The sequence below is a fragment of the Hesperophylax consimilis genome, chromosome 26 (genome assembly GCF_061612785.1).
Source record: "Hesperophylax consimilis isolate HC1 chromosome 26, BYU_Hcon_1.0, whole genome shotgun sequence".
Lineage (NCBI taxonomy): Eukaryota > Metazoa > Arthropoda > Insecta > Trichoptera > Limnephilidae > Hesperophylax > Hesperophylax consimilis.
The window spans coordinates 1,548,548-1,571,836 of record NC_142861.1 but is presented as its reverse complement, the minus strand read 5'-3'; the positions used below and the strand labels follow the sequence as shown (position 1 = coordinate 1,571,836).

The window sequence follows — 23,289 nt, the reverse complement described above, 5'->3', positions numbered from 1 at the left end:
AAAAAACATTTATTGCATTTTACTCAAAATGAAAAGAAGTGGAGATTGCTGTCTTTGTTTCAACACGCCTCATTTGAATGGAAACCAACGTTGCCACTGACTTACTACTTTTTCTAGGTCATTTAACTAACTCTATTACACTGCCTGACATTGTATATCGCAATTACATTTGATCGAAATGAATTTTTAGTTTGTAAGAAATTTAAGCAAAGAATAGACGTGGAATCATGTCAACGTCTCATTTCTTGGATAACCAACACCTCTGCCATACGTCACTCCAAGTGGTTCAATACGTTTAGTGAGGATTATCTGGGTCTTGGTGGTGGGTGCGTCTGCCCACAAACTGTGTGGCAGGCGGCCAGATTACGAGAGACTGGTTGATGGAGACCTATTGACCTTATCTCCAGCAGACTCTCTCGGAACATCGCCTTGCAACGCAGTTGAAGGAACGGATTCATACGTGCGTCACTCCTGGACACACTGACCCCCTGATTCCTATCCTCCCCTCACTAACTATCTCTCCTTACTTCCCTAAAACGACCCTCCACACAGCATCCACCAAGATGACAATGACATGTGTGGAGCTATGTTAAAAACAATTTAAAAAAACTATGAAATGAGAGGTAAGTTTATTTAAAAAAAAATTTCATAACCTCCTAAAGTTTGGCAGTGCGACAACAAAATACGGTGGGTCTATCGCTGTACACACCTAACTTTGTATACCTGCTAAGTGTGTCAAGCTATATTATTTAAAAAATAAAAACAATCCAATGGCAAATAAAGATAGTAATATTACGTAAACAAATTATTAATTTCGAACTGAGCAAAGATGAGAGAAATTAAAAATTATCAAGTATAAGAATGGAATAATTGCGTGTTTAGAATTCTGCTTTAAAAACCAAGAGCGCTCGCAGACGAGAGACCTTAGTTACGGAGACAGTTCAAAATCTATTACGGTATTCCTGGAGGGTTTTTTGAATTTGTATCAATTTTGGAACTGTCGCCGCATGTAAAGTCTCGTGTCTGCAGGCGCCCTAAGATGATAAAAAAAATTATCTAAATCTAAACATACTTTATTTCAAGTTTCGTTTGATGGAAAACAGATTATTTTTTCAAATGTATTTTAGTCTCAAATCAACATTGTAATATTGTTTAAACTTAAAAGAAAACCATAAACATTTACGTTTTGATTACAATATTCTTAAAATACTAAAATAATTCTCACAATGTCAGAGATATTAAAAACAATACCTACTTATAAACATGCACAAGAAAGCCTGTCGTACAAGTGTTTAAATCTGGTTAGAGTGAGTAATTTTTTTGCCAAGAATTTTTCATTTTTAAGTGTCCATTTACATTTGATTTTGTCCAACTGTATTTTTAACCCTTCGAGCCACATGGTGCTATATTTGTCACGAAAATTAAAATCAGTAGAGCCATGTAGTGCTATTTCTGATATCAAATGACACATCTTCATAAAAGTCATTCTATCTCCGTTTCTATTATGATCAAACACAGGATTTAAACAGTTTTGGAAAGAGGGAACACCAGGCTTTATCTTTGCGTTTAAAAGTTTACCATATTCATTCCCGAACACAACGACAACAGCCTAACAGTTCACTCGGTCAAGGTTTATCAATTGTTTTTATAAATAATTTAAAAAAAGTGGATGTGACAATAACCTTTAAAATTGTTTAATTAAATATGTTTTGAGTTGCGTATAAAATGATAAGTTTATAACAAAAAACCATCAGTGAACTATTTAAAAAAAACTTCAGTTGCGTTCAAATTTTTTAATTGTACATGTCTGTAGTATTAAAATGTGAGAGTCTCAAGAACAATACTTAATTTTGGGATATTTAAAAAAAACAGCGGATCTGAATCTATTTGAAATTGAATGAAATAAATTTATGATTTGGCGTTTCCTCTTTCTCACACGTCTTGCGTGAAAACGAAAGAGACAAATAATACCAGTGTCGAAAGTTGCCATACAAATGCACATAGAAGTTAAAAAATGTGCGGTGTTTTTGAGTCACTCTTTTATTTTGACGAATATGAGTTTTATTGTTGTTGGTTACTGATGTTAGCCTGGCAAGAATATTCAATAAATAATACCATACTTGATAAAGCAATATTTTGATTTTTGTGTTTAAAAAACCAGTATAAGTAAGATCCAAAGGCAAAATGAATGTATAAGATCAACACTGTAATTGCAGTGCTTCGTTACGTCCGTGGGCACAATTCTTCAGCACTGCAAATGCAGGACTCCAGCTGCTATGGGTTAACGGCATTGTTGTTGAACAAAACAAACTGCAAAGTACGGTGGATCTCTTAAGAACTCAGTTCTACTACATAATGTTTTTATTGTTTATTTTCTGTTGCATAATATACTTGATAATTTGAGAATACACATTAAATGAAATTTCCTTTTTAATATTTACAAAACCATTTCAGTACGATGATCACACCTCAATTACGTTGTTACTTTGGGATTTTACTGCATTATAATCGAGAAGTACAATAATTTTATGATTACATTTTATAACACTTACGCATTTATTTATATTATAAGGTAATATTATAGATGGTTATTTTACAAAAACTAAAGATAAATTAACTCCAAAGCACAGATGAAATTTTGAGCTTAGTGGTGTACTTTATTTATTACATATGAAAATGTCTCCCACATTTACCATTGACAAAAACCTGAAAGAATAAAAAAATTAAGCAGACATTTGGGGTTACTAAGATGGTATGTAGCGTTTGCTCTATCCATTGTGTACTATTGACGTCTGCGACTTGTTTCGTAAGGTTTAAGTCAGATAAAAAGGGAAAACTTAGAGGAACAATGTAAATTAAAAATGGTACAAGTCAATTGCGATGGAATTTGTAATTTTAAATATATTTAAGAATGGAGCATTTGAGTTCACAAAGGTTCTAGAACATAACCATAGAATTGTAGTATGTAATTTAAGCATTCTTTTTCCATGTTCTAAATGTAGAAAACATAGGAAATCAATCAAATTGTCTATGCTAAATCAGAGACGGATTGGAAGGAGAATATGCGTTGTTCAGAAAGTAAAAATGTTGTAACTATGAAAATTCTACAAATGTTCATAAAATTGTCATTGGAACACGAAAAGATCTATTTATGTTCAGAACAAAGAAAAACTTAGAAACGTTTCTCTGTATTCAAAACATGGAAATACATATTATGTGTCAAATGTGAAACTTGAATGTCTGTATTCTAAATGTGGAAAACTACTGTTTTCTTTCTAGAATGAAGGAGAAACTGGATAATCTTTGTTCTGAACATGGAAAATTACTCTGTTCTCACCAGAGTGAAGAAGAAACTGGATTATCTATATTCTGAAAATGGAAAATCACTGTTTTCTCATTAGAATGAAGAAGAAACTGGATTATTTATATTCTGAATATAGAAAATCACTGTTTTCTCACTAGAATGAAGAAGAACCTGGATTTACTATATTCTAAATATGGAAAATCACTGTTTTCTCATTAGAATGAAGAACCTAGATTATCTATGTTCCGAATATGGAAAATTACTGTTTTCTCACTAGAATGAAGGAGAAATTGGACTATGTATGTTCTGAATACAGAAAAAAGTTGTTTTCTCTTTACAGTATATTCTATGGTTATGTAGAAGCATACTTAAAAAATAGAATCACACTGCTGATGCACTCGGTGGTCCGTCGTCAGACAAACATACATTACAACTACAGAATATATAATACATTGCGGATTGGTGGATGGCGCGGTGAGCAGGTCAAGCGTGACACTAGACGCCAATGGCGGGGGAATACTCTGGAGCGGGCTTGAGCCCCAGAAGTTTTATTTATAGTTGATCAGTTCCTGCAACAGAAAAAAAAAAATTATACAATCTTCTTTTTCATGAGCCCTCTGCAATCCCAGCTTTGAAAGTATAAACATATTTATTTATTATTAACGCCCATATGGGTTTTACATAATTAACAAAATACATGTTTTTGGTATAAATTTAGTTCCCGCAAATTCCTGCAAATCTGTGGGATGAAATATTGGTGAAATCCCGCAAAATTGCGGGATTAAAAACCAAATAAAAATAATTAAGCAGACATTTTGCATTACTAAGATGGTATGTAGCGTTTGCTCTATCCATTGTGTACTGTTGACGTCTGCGACTTTGTTTGGTAAGGTTTAAGTCAGATAAAAAGGGAAAACTTAGAGGAACAATGTAAATTAAAAATTAATTGTCTATGGATGGTTCATTTTGAAGGTTAAATTTTCGAAAATAAGAAAGTAAAAAAAATAACGGCACATTCACACCACTGTGTTTGAATGTCTAATGATAACTATACATTAAAATGATGCAGAGAAAATATCTATTTGGAGTTGTGTGTGAAATTAATTCGGGACTGAAATAAATAAACAACACATGCAGAAAAACGATTATTCAGGGAACGATTGATCGACCCTGTATAATAATACTTACGTAGAAGTTCTCCAGCAGCTCGGTGGCTGTCTCCTCATCCGGCATATCCACCGTCATGGTCTCGTCCTCTCCCTCTGCGTCACATACCGCCGTCCAGCGCAAGGTCGTCTTCTCGCGCTGCAACACAAAGACAAACTCAAAGTCAGCAAAATATCAAGAAAAATTAAAAAAAGATGCTCAACCTCGGTGTGCCGATAAATGCCTATCCACACTTGCCTTCAGCACTCTCATTTCATGGGTTTTTATACTTACCCGAGGCTAGCCTAAATAAATTAAACAAATAGCAAATCCTGGGGGTCCTAGCATGGCGAAATCGATAACTTTACAATGCCGGATTGATTGGTGTAGCTACTGATGATATTACACCGATTTCCCGAGCACGCTGGCAACACTGGCGCATCTGTCTATGAATTGATATTCCCAAACGTCAGACAGCTATGTAAAAGTTAAAAATTCTAATAAATTGACAGTGTCAAATTGAAATAATAAATTTAATATATATTGGCAGTCCGCTTGTACTTTTTTACACTAAAACGGGAGTTAATTAATTAGTTCATGATGTCTTTAGTTATGACCAACAACTTTTGTTTCTCCAACTTCCGGTGTTTCTGTTGGAACAGAATCAATTGATCACATCTTAGAAGAATTACTTCAGTCTATGGATTGTGTATACGATTTCTTTCAATTCTAAGAGCTTAGTTAGTTCACCTCCATTAATTAATAACCCAGTTATTTTGCATAGTGAACGCCATTATCCAAAAAGTTGTGTATATTGACAGCTTATCCGACACCTTGGAGGCCGCGCTAAAAGTAGTGGCTTTTGTCTACTGAATGTCGGAATCATATTCTGACATTGTTCGCTTTTTTTAACAACTCATATGGTATAGAATTCATTGTGTTTCCCTTACCGTTATAGTAAGAAAGATTAACTAAATGTTATTAACCTTTCCCTTACTGTGCTAAAAAAATCCACACGTTCCGGTGCTGTGTAGTCAATACACATACATCTCAAAATAAGCGATTTAATATCGGAAAAATATGAATATTCATAGCTAATCGATTATGTTTATTATATTTTATATCAAAAGTGATAATAATTGTAATTTGATTGCTGAAAACATGAAAAAACCAACGGCAGATGCTAAAGAAACGTGCGAGGGGTTCACATCTAACGACGGTTCGCAGCCAACTGGCTAGCGGCTGGCGGCTGGCACAAACACAGCTGTGCGGTCGTAGGTATCAATGGTCTAAACCAAATTACAACCGCAGACGTGTGGATGTCTCATGTTTTCGCATAGCGAATTAAAGCGGGACATCAATAGCGTGTCATTTCCTTGCACACTCTTCGCGAATTAGTATCACACGGTTGGTTGTATTGGTGTATTTGTTCCCGATTTTTGACAAAAATCTCTGATTTTTAATTGAATTTGAAAACTATGTAAAATATTATTTTTTAATTCAGTGCATAAATGTATAACGGAGGAATACCTAAAATCTGAACCCAAAATTTATTATATTTATAGAGTTATTAAAAGCAATGTGTAGTAAATACACACCACAGATAAGGAAAGATTAAAAAGAGAAAACACAAATCAAATATAGAAGTTAACCACAGAATAATTAAAAATGTACAGCTATATCAAATCAAAGGTTCCGACCGCAACATGAGAATTTTTTATTAATTATTTTTATATGAAATGACAAAAAAGTGAGATGGCTGTTATGAAACAATATTTCATAACCATTGAATAGGCACTTACTAGGGAATTAATTAATTATACAGGCAACACAGAGAAAGGTGGGCGGTTTCCGGGGGCACTCTTGTTACGGATTTCGCCAGGACACCGAATTCGGTAACGACAGTCACGCTTTTTATTTTCAAGTAGCCTACAATTATGTAGTGTACAGTTTAATTATTCGGAAAAATATTTTCCCTGATGGGTACAGACGCGATTAAATCATTTGTGTGATTTTCTAACCTTTTGGCATTATATGGGAAAAAACGTAATGGCCACAGACATAGGAATTAATAGACGAGATGATAATGGCGAGGGGTAAAATCAACTGTTGAAGAACGAAGGGAGTAAGGCTGACTGTGATTCGTCAATAAATCAATCTGACAGTAAATAGGCATCTCGCATTATAATATCACCATTTACTTCTTAAAAGTAAAATCTGCTTTTGAATGAATAGACATTTTTACATGGGAGCGCAAATTACTCGCCACGTTATGAACAAATTTGCGAAGTCCAAATTCAGCAAAAAAATTCGGTTCTATTTTCAGAGTCGAATATTTCGTTTAAGTATTTAGTTAAGACACTTTTATAAATGTTCATAATTTACTTCCCAGCAACCAACCAGCTTTGTGTTTCGCGTCCAGACGTTTCTCGATGTGATAGTATATGTTTCTAAAACTGATCTATATTATACGATGTGAATATGCTTAAAATAAAGTAAAATAATGCTTATATATGGTGTACGAAACAATATACTGTCCGTACAATAAGTGTAGATACGAAGGTAGCTGGGTACACTTGTCAGCGTTCTCAGTCTTGGTAGAGGTTGTAGATGTTGTAGAAGTTCGTGGTAGAGTTTAAAGCCACGATCAGAGAGGAATTTATTTCCAGATCTGAACTGACGAAAAGAATTTAATACTTGGCAAAACTGAATTTACTACTGAATAAAACACTTGAAAATATTTCTTGAGACTTTTGGAGACTTGGAGATGGTTCTTCAGGAGAGAGGTTTCTCTTTCAGAGGTAGTTGTTGAACTGACTTTGTATGGAATTCGGTTCTCTATTTATAGAACGTTTTCAAATCGAACCCTCTCGGAGGCGTTCTATCCTCTTTCGTGAGGAGTAAAGTGGTTAGGTATTTTTCCTCTCTGCAATTATCTTGTTGAGAGGAAAGTTATATTTTAATATGATACCTTTAACCAAGTCAGTTCAATCTACCAAAACCATCTCCCGCAGTCCCGTTTATTTATTTTATAAATAATTATACAAATTTTCATATTGGGTTTGAAGTTAAATATCTTTGGTTTGAACATTTCCCAAAGGGTAACAAATATAGTTAGATATAATTATTCATGTTATTGTATTAGTATATAATCATCTCTTGATGTTGATATTTATTTCGTAGTTATATCTTGCATCATTTTCCCGTAAATCCAGTCTGATGATATCACAATTAATCACATTTGAATCTGTTATCAGTGTTTGATAAGAAAGTCAAGGTGACATGCTGGGCTGTGATTGGTTGGAGACGGCGGCCATCATGGAATTCCATCCGGGGAGTAGTGGAGGGGGTCCTACGTAAATACTGAGTAGCCTTCCTAGCCGCGGTCACTTCGTGGGTTGGTGTGTCCGAGGGAGGTGATGGATGATTATTTTCAGATGTGTTTCAGGTTCTGCTATTATATTGCTATGTAATTATCTTGATTAATCACATATAATACATCATTTGATTGAGTTATTTTGATGTAAAGATCTCCAAATGTGTCGGCGACACGGTATCAAGCGGTTTCGGGGTTTGAGTGTTTTTGTGATTTTGGCGTAAATATGAATTCTCTTGAAATATTCTGGAGGTCTGGATACGTATGATACATATGGAATGTAATACGACAATTGGGTTTATTCTCTTTTTCAAATCTATTTTTACAAGTTTTCATAGTACAAGTCAACATTTTGCCGTGTTATTTCGTAAAATGAACCGATGATGCCTCGACCATAGTTCGCACAAGAATGATGACGTCACGTTTTCAAATTTCACTTGAGGCCATACGCGAGCACAGCCGGCTCCAATGGAACCGGTATGGGGAGTGGGGATAATACGCTTTTAATCACTTAGGGCAGGTCTACTAATATTCATATGTCTATGGTAATGGCCTTGTAAGCAGCGTATCGGAATACTTTGAATCTGATGGTTATCACGGCCATCTCTGTGTTGATCCTGATGCAATACTAATGTTCGCCTTCCTCTACCCAGTGGGAGTCACTTATAATCCGGATTGCCAGAACCTGGGCTGATGACGGGTGGGAATTCATCACGGAAGCCATCTCGCAGCCTACCATTTCCCAAGGGCGCCGTGGTCCTCTTGGAGGCGGCCAACATCTCATCGGGATGTACGGAGACGTTCCGTCTTCATCACAAGCATTTAAAACTCGCATACCTCGCTGATGTATTAGCTAGCTAGTTTAACACCACAATGGTCGATCTCGGGTGAGTAGCTATATAATCCTGTTATGAAATATTTTAAATATAACCTTATTTTCTTGAGACCCATTTAAACTATTTTATTTTAAACCTGTTCCCTAACTCCTCTACACAGTGTCCAAATAATATTGACAACAGTTCCCACCTCCTGAGTATGGAGTCATTTACTCTTGCTATCCTGAGCTCGTGACTCATCAGACGGACAAAGCCTGATTGATAAATCAGGTTTTGGCGCACCATTTTTTTAGGAAAGTCGGTCCGATGAGACATCATCATATCAACCCCCCTAACATGGCTATGATGTTTAACATACATTTGTTTATTAAAATCAGTTATTTTTGTTCAGTGTTTAGACGAAAAAACGTAAAGCGAGCCATTTTTTAAAATTTTATTGAGAAGTGGAAAACACACAAGTTCTCTGACTTTCCGACGGCTTCTTTATGAAATATAATGGTCAATATGTCAAAGACTTACAGGGCTGAAGGAATAAAATGGCTGGGATGTGCATTAACAACCAAAAAGGCGGAATAATAATATTGGGACCCATGTGCAAGGCTATCAAATGAAAATCACCTATGATCGCAGAGGATGAATGTGAGTAGTAGAGGAGCCTTGTTCAACAGGGAAATATGAGATTAGTTAGAGGTAACGACTAGGGAACGTTTAACTAACCTCCATGTAGGCCCCCTCGGTGACGTATGTCTCGGAGATGATGTCCTTGCCGTTGTAGACCCTCAGGTAGCCGGCGTCGCTGGTGGACAGCAGCACAACGGAGCACTCCATGCCCCCCATGTCCGCCTGGCTCTCAAACATCAGGTGCATGTTGTCCCTCTAAACAACACAAACAAACAATATTAACCCTTACCATTCATTTATCGGGTGCCAGCCGACATCACTATTTGTACGCTGCAACTCAGTTGTCGGCTGGCGGCCGACAAGATAAGACGTGCGCACGTGGTGTATTTTCGTGGGCAAAACTTGACACATGACGTTGTTTCTTGTGATTATTCACGTTTTCATAAGATTTTGACTGCTTTCCATTTTTATTTTACTATAAAATAACCTTTGCAAATTCACATAACCTAAAATGGCGGGAACTTGGAGTGATATGGAATCTGAATACCAAGTGTTTTCGGAAGATGAATCTTATGAAAATGACAGTGAGTATGAGCCTGTTGCTTGTGATTTTGAAGATCCTGATGATGATAGTGTTAAGAGCACAGAAAATAACAATGATAATGATGACAGTACAACAAATGTCGAAAGTCATAGTGAGCCAAATAATTGGAACAAAATGACCGAAACTTATGTGATTCCAGAGTTTCCATATTCTGAGGAACTAGCGTCATTGATCCCTTCGGCACCGGTGCGTAGTTGGGATACACGCCAAACGCGCGCCCAACATTTGTACACGGTTGACATTTGTCACATGAGAACGGGTCGCTTCTACGATTCGTTCGTAAGTTCAACAGCTCGGCTGTGGAACGAACTGCCGGCCTCTGTGTTTCCTCCCTCCTACAACATGAGACTCTTCAAGACCCATGTTCACTCCTTCCTCTCCACCAAAAGACCCTCCACACAGCATCCCCAAAGATGACATAGGCCCTGAGGGAAATTATTTTCTTCAGGGCCTCCTGTGTGGAGTTAATGCATATAGGTTTTCTGCTTAGATGGTTTGGACATGTACAGCGAATGAGCGAAGAAAGGAGAGTAAGGAGAATGTATGATGCAAATGTGAATGGTAGCAGAAGTAGAGGACGCCCGAGGAAGACATGGCATGACCAAGTGAATCAGATACTTGAGTCGGGCCATGTCAAGAGTCAGAATAATAGAAGAGTATGTATGAATGTGAATGAGGCAAGGAGTGAGTGCCAAGACCGAGTTGTTTGGCAGTCCGTCATCTCTGCCTACGAAACGGCGTGAATAGTTAGTTAGTTTTCCGCATTTACTATGTGTTTCTGGACACCAAAATTAAACATACATGTATAGCTTAGATCTGTACCCAACCATGTAATAGGAGATCTCTCAGAGATGCTCCAATAATGAATTAATAAAGATAGTTTCCTCACAGCATAGGGATCGTCCTCGTCATCTTCATCCTCTTCATCAGTCTCATGTTCTTGGTGCTGGTCCTCTGCGTAGGCATCGCCCCCCAACTCCCCTTCCTCCTTGCTAGCGTCCTGTTGGGCCCTCTCCTCCAGTTCAGCGAGGATGGTCTGCACGCGGCTGCTAAAGTCCTTGGCCTGGTCCTGGTTTGTGAAGCGCACCGCCAGTTTCTCCACCTCGCCGGCCGGGTTGTCTTCTGTATAGTTCAGGCCGGCCCACATGAAGGCGCGCTCGCTCTTGGCCATGGGCATCAGCTGAAGTTCGCGCGTGATCAGCTGGTTTAACACCACTTTGTGCACCTGGACACAATTTAAATAAATGGTTAACATCATTTATTATATTGAAAAATTCAATAGTTCTCTTTGAAAATTATAGATGGCAGCAATTTTTAGCTACCATGTATACGACAGACTTATGCAGCGTCTTACACAGCGGCTATTGGAACCATGTATTTTATTATTGTATAATCTTTCATTAGGGGCAGTTCAAGTATTATGTAAGCACTATAGGGGGGGGGTCGAGATAGTGATTACGTCAGCACTGCTCAGCAGTAGTTATTTTTTTTTACACATTGGCAACCCACACATTGTCTATGTTTGAAAACCGAACACACATTCGGGGATTCCCACAAATAATTAATATGTTTAGGTACTCGCTTAAAAAACAGAATACATTAACAGAAAAATGCATATAGGTACCAATTTTTACGTAAGCATGGGAGGGGGGGGGGTTACTTTTGGTGACAAGGGGGAAGAGGGGGTAAATAATTGTAATAAATCTGCTTACGTAATACTTGAACGGCACCTTATTAAACATACTAATTTCAGTTGTCGGTGCATGGGTGCGCGATTCAAATTTTGAAAATTAACACTTCACTAAACTTGAATAATTTTACGCATTACGCAGGGATATTTCACATCACGCACCGATAATCGAAAATTAGTATTATTTTTTAATGATAAAACTAATGTTTATAAGACAAGGTTTTATGCATAGCATAAAGGATAAAAAATAATTATAAGCAATAATTAGTCACCCGAAATATTAATACAAATTGAAAATATCTCACTTTTATTAAAATGAATAAATAAATGAACATATCATATGTCACGACGCCATCTAGTGAGAAATTTAGCACTAACAAAGCCTTTCCTACAAAAATAAAGTTGGTTGTTTACAGGTGGAAAAAATATAATAAGCAATAGTTGTTGATTGAGGTACTAGTACATATTGAATCATTTGGCGGGTTGGAAATAGGCCGACATAGCTCAGTGATTTAGAGCACGTGACCGGACATCAGAAGGCACGGGTTCAATTCCCGTTGGCGGCATTTATTTTTACTCGGGAGATATTTTCAATTTGTATTAGTATTTCAGGCGACTAATTATTGCTTATAAGTATTTGAAAATTAGTATATTTAATTAGGTTTAATAAAAAATGTTTGTGGAGTTTTATTGAAGAGTAATCCAAGATCCTGTGAGATATAACAGAAAGATTGAACTGGTCCTGTACAGATACAAATGTTCTACTGGTTCCGGCCCCTAACCATTTACCTCAAGACTTCTGGTCTGCCTCTGGCCCGTGTCTGGCATTCTTTCTACAAGTCTAGCCGATGGCAGCGTATGCCAATAAGTGTGTATTTACCTGACTCTGTCTCATGAGAAGGCGGTAGGTCCTCCTCTCGGGATGGAAGAGCAGCCGGAATGATCCGATAGCTCTCTCCTTCCACTCGGTGCCAACAAACCTGAACAGTTTGACTTTCTGCTCAAATTTGACAGTCTGAAACCAAAGGGAATACTTTCATTAATATACTGTCATTGTTAACGCAACTGTATGCATCTCCCCTTAACATATGCTCTTGCGTTCCTCCACCCAATTACTTGTCCCTGTCTGACAGTTTGGAGTACATACATACCTATTCAACCTATCAGTGACATTGCAACAATTTATTATATATATTACCAGTCTGTTACGCAAACCCGTGCAGTGAACATGTTATCTCAGTGCATTTAATTCGAGTCTATTACGGCAGCTTGTGCGGTGATCGCCTGCTGACCATAATATCGATTTGCAACAAAACATATACCAAAGGCCAAGGGTAAGTCAGAATCCATTTCCAATTCTAACTGTTAGCCACAGCTCCCCAATAGTTGTGTCAAATATTGATTACAGTCCACAATAAAACCACAAATTAGTTATTTTCACTAGTTTGGTATTCGTAATCCGCCGCATGCCAAGACCCGAGAGCCAAGTACATCGACGAGTTGTATGAGTATCTTACTCTTATACACTCAGTTACTATGCAGCTTTCTAGAGCTAATCTAGCAACTGTTGCATGTGTTTCTATTCTGTTTGAAAACGTTTAGAAAATGGAGTCTTCTCGTAAATGACACCTTAAATTTAAACCAAATAATAATTTCTAATATGTAAATAGAAACAGAAGTGGACCTAAATGGCTTCCTTGTGGAATATTGTTATTACCTCATCTTCCTCCCCAGTGACCACTTTGATTTCATCGGGCATGGGCACAACTGGTTCATAGTGTGGGTCGTACTCAGAGTCTTCGTGGGCCGCCCCATCCTCCTGGCTGTCGTCGTGCCCGGCGGCCTTGGGTCCGGGTGTCTGGCCCTTGCCCGCGCCAAACAGGGGCGTGCCCGCTCCGGCCCAGTTGAAGTTCTTCGAATTGTCGGCCACTCCCGCTTCGGCTGGAAGATAATTCATAAAGACTGATTAACATATCAAAACCTTTCCGCAAAAAGACTATGTTCCATGGAGATTTGTCAATATTATTTTCTTTAATGATTAAATGCAAGCCAAAGGCTGTATATAAAATTATAGTTAATTGCACAATGGTAAGCGGTTTGTATTTGACTCTAGCGAAAATACAAAAATAGAACGTATGCTGAAAAATGGAACGAAATCGTAAACAAAATTAGTTTTTTGTGCTGTTAACAAGAGAGGTAGGAAAACTTGAGAATATTATAAAAAAAAAACAAAACTGTGTTCACTTACTGGTAGTAGTTTTGAATAGCACCTCTGAATTCTGGGCTGCCAAAGCGGCAAAGGACATATCAGGATTTGTCGCCTTTAGAATAATTGGCGGGGCTTCTTTTTCTCCATTTTCCCCTTCTGTTTTAATCTCTGTGATTTTATTTACATCCACAGGAGGACCTCCAAATATGGACGTGTTATTTCCTTGGCCGAATAACATTGCAGGTTTAGCCGGATCGCTGGCTCCGAAAGCATTTCCTCCAAAGATGGTTCCGCCGGCCGGCTGCGGGGAGAAGAGACTGGCGTTGGATGAGGCGAACAGAGATTGGCTCTTTACGGCGTTACCAAAGAGAGTATTCGCTTGGGGGGAAGATACCGTTGATACCGGATTTGGAACCTTGAAAAGGCTATTTTGGTCTTTGGCTTTCGGAGTGCCAAATATACTTCCACTATCCGTGTTGGTGTTGAAGCTAAAGGTGGGAGCTGCTACCGGGTTGCTCCCTACTTCTGTTTTGGCAGGGCTGTTGCCAAATATGCTCGTGTTGTTTGCCGAAAACACATTTGTGGAGAACAGCGGCTGCCCGCCAAATAGAGTGCTGATGATGGGGGCAACGGATGCTGGCGGTGGTTCTGTAGCTGGGGTGAACTTGGGCACAGCGATGATGGACCCTTTTTTGTCAGATTCGGGCGACTTTCCACTAAATATGCTGACGGATTCGTTCTTCCCGTGGAATACATTGGTTCCGCTTCCGCCGAACATGGAGGTGGGAGAGGAAAACAGCGAGGCGACAGAAGCGGGCGTAGTGTTATTCCCGATGGGAGTTAGAGAAGGTTTTTGCCCAAAGATGAAAGCATTCAGAGCCGGTGCTGGTTTTTCATCAAACTTTTTAACTTCTTCGGGTTTCTTTTCTTCGGGCTTCTTTACTTCCTTTTCAGTCTTGATCGGTTTCGGTTCCTCCTTCTTCTCTCCTTTAATCTCTTTGGTTGCAACGAAAACATAATCATCAGGGTTACATCCGACGCAGCCTTTGCAGGGAGCCTTTTGCTTATAGGCGTAGAAGTTTTCCGGTAAGAGGAATTTCTTAGCCAAGGCCTTTTCCTCTTCCGAAACTGTTGACTCGGTGACAAATACCACTTCGTCCACATCATCAGTTGTAGGTGTGACTATTGCAGCTATATCAATCGGAGTTGGAGAAGGTAATCCAGCCCGGGCCTCCTTGATGGCGGAGAGGAAGCCGTTTGCTATGTCGGGAGTCTTGAACCTCACGCAGAATCGTGTGGGGGTGATTTCTCCCGAGCTGAAGTCGTTTGCGCTGAAGAGCCATGTTTTGTCATCCTTGTGGAGGTATTCCACGTCAGCCGTGAGAGCGTGGTTCAGGCAAATCTTGTGAATGGGCTCTCGACGCATCAGCACCCTGAGTTTACCGGTGTCGGGGTGTTTGAGGATTTTGATGTCTCCGACGCCGCACTCTTTCCACTCCCCACTGGCAAAGCGGTACAGCTTAGCCAGGTGTTTGTACAGCACCTCTTCTTCCTCTTCCCCAGTCTTCACCTCCACCTGAAAAACATTATTCATTATTGTTCTATCAATAGCAATGGGAATGGCAGTCTGATGAGAGCTAGGTGGCAGTGGAGGTTGGACAATAAGTATGTACCTACTATCAAATAATATACAAATCTTTAACTAGCCCATCAACAAGATGCAATTACATATGTATTAACAAAAATAGTGTTTCAAATTAGCTCTATAAACATTTAGGACGGGTTGTTTCGGAGAATTTGAACAATTCATCAAATTTCAACGTTCATTTTCAAGTTCTGTGAAAGATTTTTTCAAGTTCTGTTTTTATTTCAGTGTTCTCAAGCAACTAGCCTATAATGATATAATGACAGAACTTAAATAGGACTTTCACAGAACCCGAAAATGAACGTTGAAATTTGATGAATTGTTCAAATTCTCCGAAACAACCCGTCCATACACTCACAACATTACAGATCAAAAATTGAATTATTTAAAAGGTAGGTAATCGAAGAAAATTGAATATTTCGTTTGGACCAATAAAGTATCTAGATTGCATTTAGTTCGGGAAGAATCTTTGCAAACATACATACAGATAGCATACCAATAAAAATATGCGAGAAAATTAAGATAATGTAAACTATGATACAGTCAGATATGAGCGAAGAGGATAGGGTCGATTTAGCTCAGTGGTAGAGCAAAGGCAAGGCTAAAGTCCTGGGTTCAATTCCTAGATGCAACCGAATATTTTTCTGTTTTTCGTTTGAACGTCGTTAATATTGTTTTCAATGATTGAATATTTCAATACTTTGAATAATTCGTTACGCAGATTACGAATTGTACTGAAAATGAACCACTGGATTCGCATTAATATGTTGATATGCTATTTCGTGCAATACACCGATACGCATTAAATACATTTTTGTGCGTTGGATGCCGTTGTCAAAAGTGTTTACAGCATTCAGACTTTGACAGGCGGGACTAAATACACATCATTACTACTCACCATATCAGGCAGCGGGATAATGGGCGTAAAAGTGATGTGGTCTCCGTCATCTTCCGCTGCGTATTCATTGTCACTGTCGTGGCTCTTGTCCAGCGTGCCGGGGGTTTCTTTAGGGGGAGACTTTGGCTTCAGCGAGAACTCAAATGTATTCTTCTGAGGGAAGCCAAACGGAGAGGACTTCTGCGCTGCTAAGTCTGCAAAAGATACCGTCTTTGGCGCCTCCTTGTTAGGCTCTGTAGTCTTTTCCACAGTAGCTGTTGGAAATCCGAATGTAAAGGTGGTTGGAGCTTTGGAGGTCGTCGTTAGTCCGCCAAATATTGACGGTGCCGGTGTCGGATTGGCTGCGCTGTTCGGAGCGGGAACACTGGGGATACCGAAGGTAAATGTGTGAACAGGAGCGGTAACTGCGGCAGCTTTGTTCTCCTTCTTGGGCATGCTCGGGTCTTTGGGTGTGTCGCACGCAATGCAGTAATCCGTCGTACCAGCATTGTTAATGTAACAAGACTTGCAATCCCAAGATCCGGATTTAGGTTTGAACTGATCTCCCCACCCAGAGACCACTGCTGGTGCGGTGGATACGAAAGTTTCTTTGCTTTCTGTCTTGGGTGTGACAGGGATTTTGGGAGTGTTGCAAGCGACGCAGGTGTCTGCTGTACCAACATTATTGATGTAACAGGACTTGCAATCCCAAGATCCGGATTTAGGTTTGAATTGATCTCCCCACCCGGAGACTGCTGCTGGCGCGGCGGGTACTATGACTGGTTTGGTTTCTGTCTTGGGTGCGACAGGGTTTTTAGGAGTGTTACAGGCAACGCAAGTGTCTGCTGCGTCCACATTATTAATGTAACAAGACTTGCAATCCCAAGATCCAGCTTTAGGTTTGAACTGGTCTCCCCATCCAGAAACCATTGTTGGTATCACGGATTCCGTTTTGGCTATTGGTACTGGTTTCTTGACAGGTTTCTTTTCTGCTTTGGCTATTGTTTGAGCTAAGGTTGCGCTTTCAGCTGCCACAATGTGTGCCGTGCTCGACACTGTTTTAAAGTGCGAGTACACGTCTGGAGACGGGAATGTGATTCTCACTGAAACGGCCTCAGGCAAGGACAGGATCAGCGTGTTGGGCTGGAGCATCAGTTCATCGAATGTCAGTTCTTTGGTCAGTGGAATGTCGCACAGCACATTACCGTTGTGTTCTTGGACCAGCAACAACTTGCACTTCTTACTTTCCTTCTTTGGGGCAAATATTTTAACTCTGCTCACCCCTTTGTCTCTATAGACCATGGAATTCGGGTCAGTCATGAACACACTGGCATACGCTTCGTAAAAAACATTTTCATTAGGGTTGACCGGTGCAGGCTTCATTTCTGCTTTTGGAGCCTCGGTTACTTTAGCCGGAGGAAACACAGTAACCAAGGGATTGGACGCACTAGTGTTCTTGTTGAAAGTGAAACCGGCAAATGGGTTAGGTTTGGTAGCTTCGGGAATGCTGGAGACAGTAGTAGCCGTTGAATCGGGAACAGACTTGAACGTAGGAGTATTGAAGAATTTCAATCCTCCAACGGTTATTTCTTGAGAGGTGTGTTTGTTATCATTCTCCTCATGAATTGCACTCTCATCCTGCCGGGAACTATCAGATAGCTCGGTGTTATTGTGAGTCTGGAAGGCGGTGCTTTCGGTGATGGCTACACAGAACTTTTCATAGAACTCATTGCCGGTGTCGACAGTCTTGAACCGAATGCAGAACATTTCATAATTCAGAGTTTCGTCTGCGAAATCGTTGGCTCCCCAGAAGTACGCCTTCTCTCTGTCTTTCATGGGGCTGATTTCAATTTCGGGCGTGATGAAATGATTGGCACAGATGGTGTGAACACGCTCCCGTCTCATCAGAACTCTAATTTTGCCAGTGGTGTTATTCCTGAGCAACTTGATCTGCCCCAACCCCCTCTCCTTCCATTCTTTAGAAATGAATCTAAACAACTTGGCTCTCGCATCGAACAATACCTCTTCCCCTTCCTCTCCTGTCATGACAGCCACTTCGTCAGGCAAATTGATGATGGGCTTAAAATCTGGGATTGGATCATAACTGTCTGTACTTCTTTCGGAAAGCGTTCGAGATTTGTTCACGCTGCTTTGGTTGTTTTGCACAGAGAAATCAAAGGTTCCCGGCGATCCCAAGAAACTAAAAGGCTTGGCTGCTTCAGATCCCAGAGCAGTGCCAGCTTTGGGAGAGTCAAACAAGCTGAATGGTTTGGGAGTGTTTTGCTCCAACGGAATAGCTCCAAATGGTTTGTTGTTTGGGGTGGAGGTGGATGTGCCTGCGGGGAAGGAGGTGGTTCTCTGCGGGAGAGGAATATGGTAGTCGTGCACAGGCGGGGGCGCCACCGCCACTACTGCGGGAGGAACCACCTGGCTGGGGAAAGCTGCCTGGACAGCCTGCGCCTGGACGGGCTGAGGGGCTGGGAGAGACCTCTGAGCCAGGAGTTCAGAATACAGCGGCTGGTCTTGGAATAAGGCACCAGGAAACATGGGAAGCTGGGGCACACCGGGGTACTGGCCGTACAGTGGATACAGCGCCCCGGGTGGATATATGGGGTAGGCTTGAGCCGGTAGAACAGGGGCGGGTTGTTGTCTTTGTAAATAAGCGCCCGCTTCTTCCTCCAGCATGTAAAGTTCGTTTTCGTCCATTTCTCTGGGTCTCTCCACCGGCGAGCTCTTGATTTTTCCCAGCTCATTCTTCAGCTCCGTAATCTCCTTTTTGAGATCAGCCACATTGGCTGCACTCTCATCTCGATATTCGTTGATCTTGCTTTTGACTTCGTCCACTGACAACTTTAAGCTCCTGAATTGGTCCACGGTGTCTTCGATGTTGTGGCTCTTCATTTCACCCAGTGCTTTTTTCATCTCTCTCACTTCATCGACAAGGGTCCTGTTGGATTCTACCAACACCTTGGTCTGTTCAACAAAGGCGGATATAACAGAGTTCTTTTTCTGCAGTTGCCTTATTTGAGCTTCCAAACTTTCCGGGCTGGGCTGGGGTTCGGCTCGACGTCCCACACGACGAGAGCGGGCAGATCGAGGAGTCAAAGCAACCAGAGATGAATTCCTTACTGCAAAGCTGCTACCGGGCCATGATTCTTCATCACTCGAACATGCATTGTTTTCTTCGGCTTGTATACTATCAGCGGGTTCCATTCTGGAGAAGGATAATTCGATGTTTTGAATGTTGTCTCCTAGTTCAAGGTAAAGAGGATGTTCATTGTCAGCGCGCATGGCTTTAAGTCTATCCGAAGTTAGGTAGACAAACTCTCTGGCTTTGGTTAGACACAACGCTCGTTTAGTTCTCTTTTCAGGATCTGACCGTTCCCTTTCGGGGGTTATCTCATCAGCCAACTTCTTATAGATTTTGTATAGGTAGAAGCTGGCATAGGGAGACTTGATAGTTTCCAATATTTCAATGGCCTTGTCGTCATCTTTATCATTCACACATTGCTCGGCGAGGTAAAGCTTTCCTTCCTCAATGAGAGTTTCCAACTTCTCTTGTGGCAGTTCTCCGCGGGTGTAATCAAACAGCCGCTTCTCCGGAGGTCGAATGGAGATGTTATTACGGATGCGCTCCAGAAGAGGAACTCCAGTGGAGTAGCAGAGGTTGGCTCGCGCCTCCAAGAACCTTCGCTGAGCAGAATCCGTACATTCTTCGGCTCTGCGAGAGAAGGCTCGGGCAACTTCCACCAGCAGTTCGGGATCTAGTCCGTGGCTGCCAACGCAGCGAACAGTCTCAATGCCTCTGGTGAGGGTGAGTCGGCTATCGTTGAGATCAGTGCCCGCCGCTACTTTGATGCGACACGCCGCTTCCCACCATTTGGCCTGGGCCGGAGTGCACAGCTGAGGAGTCAGGACAGGTGGGAGCACTTTGGGTCTGTCATTGTCCCAATATCCCGACTTGTATTCACTCTCTTGAGTCTTTCTAGCAGTGAGTATGGTGCAGTAGAGGAAGGTATCCAGGTCTAGTTTGTTCAGAGTTTCGGCGCCGCAGTTGGACAGATTGTTAACGGAAATCCTCAGTTCATCCATTCCCACGCAGCTGAAGTCCGCTAGACTTTTTGAATTACTTCCCAGCCAGGCCTGATGATGCAGAGATCCCGGTCTCAACAGGGCGGCAACTCTATCTATCTGTTGCAAGTCCTGGGACCTGGGAAAGACTAGAGCTACTTCCGCAAGATTGGAATTAGTGAGTAAGAAGGAAGCCGACATCTTGTCCAAGTGTTCCTTGCTGGTGAACACTTTTCTGTACAGCTTGTCTCTCCAGTGAGCGCCAGAGCAATATTGCGATATCTTCTCCAGGAACACCTTCTTCTTGTCTTTGGCGCAAGTGTTCAACGTGTGTCCGGCCTGGGAACTTCTATAAGCGGCTGCCAGATACCAGGAGGACAGTAGTCTCTGAGAGGAGCCCGGGGCGGCTGAGGGGGCTGGTGCCGGAGGTGCTTTGGGACGCACAGGGGGTTGGAGCGCCAACAGAAGTAACGGAGCGGCGGCACGCACAGACTCCCTCCATTCGCCGGCTTCCCGTCCCGCCTTCTTCAACAGGAGTGTAGCCATGTGCAGACAGAACTGGGCTCCAAAATGCGACAAAGTCTCAGCGCCCAGCGTTCTCGACGGAGCAACACCGATAATGGTCTCCGCCGCTTTGTACAGAGCGCGATCCAGCTTCCAAATAGCGCAAGCGGCTTCTTGCGGACGCCTTCCCTCAGCAAGCGAAAGTTCCGCCAACCTCTCCAACACGGTAAGTTTCAGAAGCCAAAACTCCCATCCTGGTTCATTATTGTTGGATTGTTCCAAAATTTCGTGCACGGCCTCGTTCCACACAATGGAGTCTGCAAAGTTGTCGATGTTCTGAAAGGCGTATGCGAAGGCCTCCTGGGGTGTAGACGCGAGGTGGCGCAGCAGGCGGGCATGGGGCGCAGGGTCCCGGGGGCGCGCGGCAGTCTCAGTGCGCAGCAGGGCGGTGGTGGCTGGGGCACCCGCCCCCTCGGCGCTCAGCAGGCGGGCGCGTAGGGTGTAGAGTGCGGGGTGGTCGGGGAAGGCGGAGGCAGCACGCTCGGCCCAGTAGCGCGCGCTGCCGGCCTCCAGGGGATAGTTCTCCGAGCCCAGCAACTCGCATACTAAACAGAAAAAAACACTGTTAGAAAAACTGATACATGACTGGGTACTAATTGGGTAAATATCTCTTTTCAGTTTGATAAGGCCGAAAATATGTATGAGCTACTATACAGGGTGTATCGGCACTAACCCGACAAACTTTAACCAGCTATTCCTTAGCACATTTGGAGTAAAAAATGTTATGGGCACTTTGCTGTCCGGTAGCATTTTTTTTTTCAATTAAAAACAAAAAAAAATAAATTTCCACACTACATCACTGTCATTGGCATTGCGTTTCGTGTTCAACAGCTGTTATAAGCAAGTATGTCAAAAAGCGTATTCGCTCTTTCGCACACACTAAATAATAATAGTTAAAAATGAAACGAATGGTGCCGTGCTATTTCGTTGTGACTGTAAACGTGCGCCAATATAGGTACACACGTGCATTATTCAACGGAATTCGAATAAAATATTTGCCAGATGGGTTTTCAAACTTTGTCAAAGGGTAAAACAGTGGTGACATGTGGTGAAAATATGAATAATAATTTTTTTATTAAAAAAAAACGTTACCGGACAGCAAAGTGCACATAAGATTTTTTACTCCAAATATGCTAAGGAATAGCTGGTTAAAGTTTGTCGGGTACGTGCCGATACACCCTGTATAATATAGCAGTCCCAGAGAAAGGTTGTAGGTGTCATCATCCATTTAGTATCTTCTGGCTTTTTCGTTTTCACACAAGACGTGCGAGAAGGAAAAGGATGATCGTCGATGATGTACATATGAGCTCTCTCTGGGACTAATTTACTGAATTTTTAGGATTTACAGAAACAAGGCAAAATATCTGTTATCATTCTGGCAGTTCAAAAACCAAGATACCCACAAAAGAAAACACCAAATAAATATTATACATGTCGGATAATTAAAAATAGAATCCAACGTGCTGCTAATAAAAAACGCTAATTATCTGTGAACGAATATATTACTGAAATCTTTTCTCTCTCTTTTGGTTAGATGCACTGAAATTGTAATTCAACCTTGTCAATAAATAGTTGCAATGTCATGCACGAAAATAGCACACAATTGCACAATCAATTATTATCATCCATCGGTCAGGCAAAAATAAAGGCTTTTAGGTGTATTCATAACCAGATGCTCGGAATTTGAACATGAAACGGTTACTAGGAATAGAATTCTACAATATTATATATTTTATTTTCGTCATGCTGTCAAATCGATGTGTCGGAGAACTGGTTTATTTACCTTTCAGTATGAGGTTACTCTGGTTAGAGTCGAACTCCAAGGAGGTCTTGAAGGCTCCAAGGGCCTTCTCGACTTTGCCCAATTTCTGGTAAGCTTGACCCAGGAGAGTATGGGCAGCCGGGTTGTTGTCCTTTACACTCAGGTACATCTCGACATACTTAACACAGCTCTCGAAATCCCCCACGTCAAAGTAGAGCCTCGCAAACGAATATGATCTAAAATTACGCTGAAAAACAAAGCAATATCATGTATCATGTATCGATCTCGCGAGAACCGGTGAAATATTGGCAAACGGTTGGAATCAAAGGGCCGCACGTCACTTACGTCTCTTTCGCTCTTCACCTTCGCCAAAGTCTTGACAACGTGACGATCCACGTCGACCTTGTTGCGAAACATCTTCGGGGATATCCTATTGTACTTTCTTCATGAAAAGAATTATTATTTGCACATAACCTGCGGGTGGCAAAAATGTGTCGTTATAGTCAAAGACAATAATGGCGAGTTGAAAATACCCGACTTTTGGTTTTCCATAGAAACGCACCGCAGACAAAAAATACACAAAG

General features: G+C 41.1%; 1 protein-coding gene across 1 annotated transcript; it reads right to left on the bottom strand.

Moving 5' to 3' along the window:
• Nucleotides 1-1,104: 1,104 nt before the first annotated feature.
• LOC149410953 (E3 SUMO-protein ligase RanBP2-like) lies at nt 1,105-23,210 on the bottom strand. The gene is made up of 10 exons (XM_089647458.1): nt 23,051-23,210; nt 22,727-22,952; nt 16,330-21,488; nt 13,826-15,362; nt 13,295-13,518; nt 12,458-12,592; nt 10,777-11,112; nt 9,380-9,538; nt 4,493-4,609; nt 1,105-3,873 (listed from the first exon to the last, which is right to left on the bottom strand). The coding sequence occupies exons 1-10, from the start codon at nt 23,120-23,122 to the stop codon at nt 3,853-3,855; spliced, it is 7,986 nt and encodes a 2,661-aa protein (XP_089503584.1). The 5' UTR covers nt 23,123-23,210; the 3' UTR covers nt 1,105-3,852.
• Nucleotides 23,211-23,289: the final 79 nt, after the last annotated feature.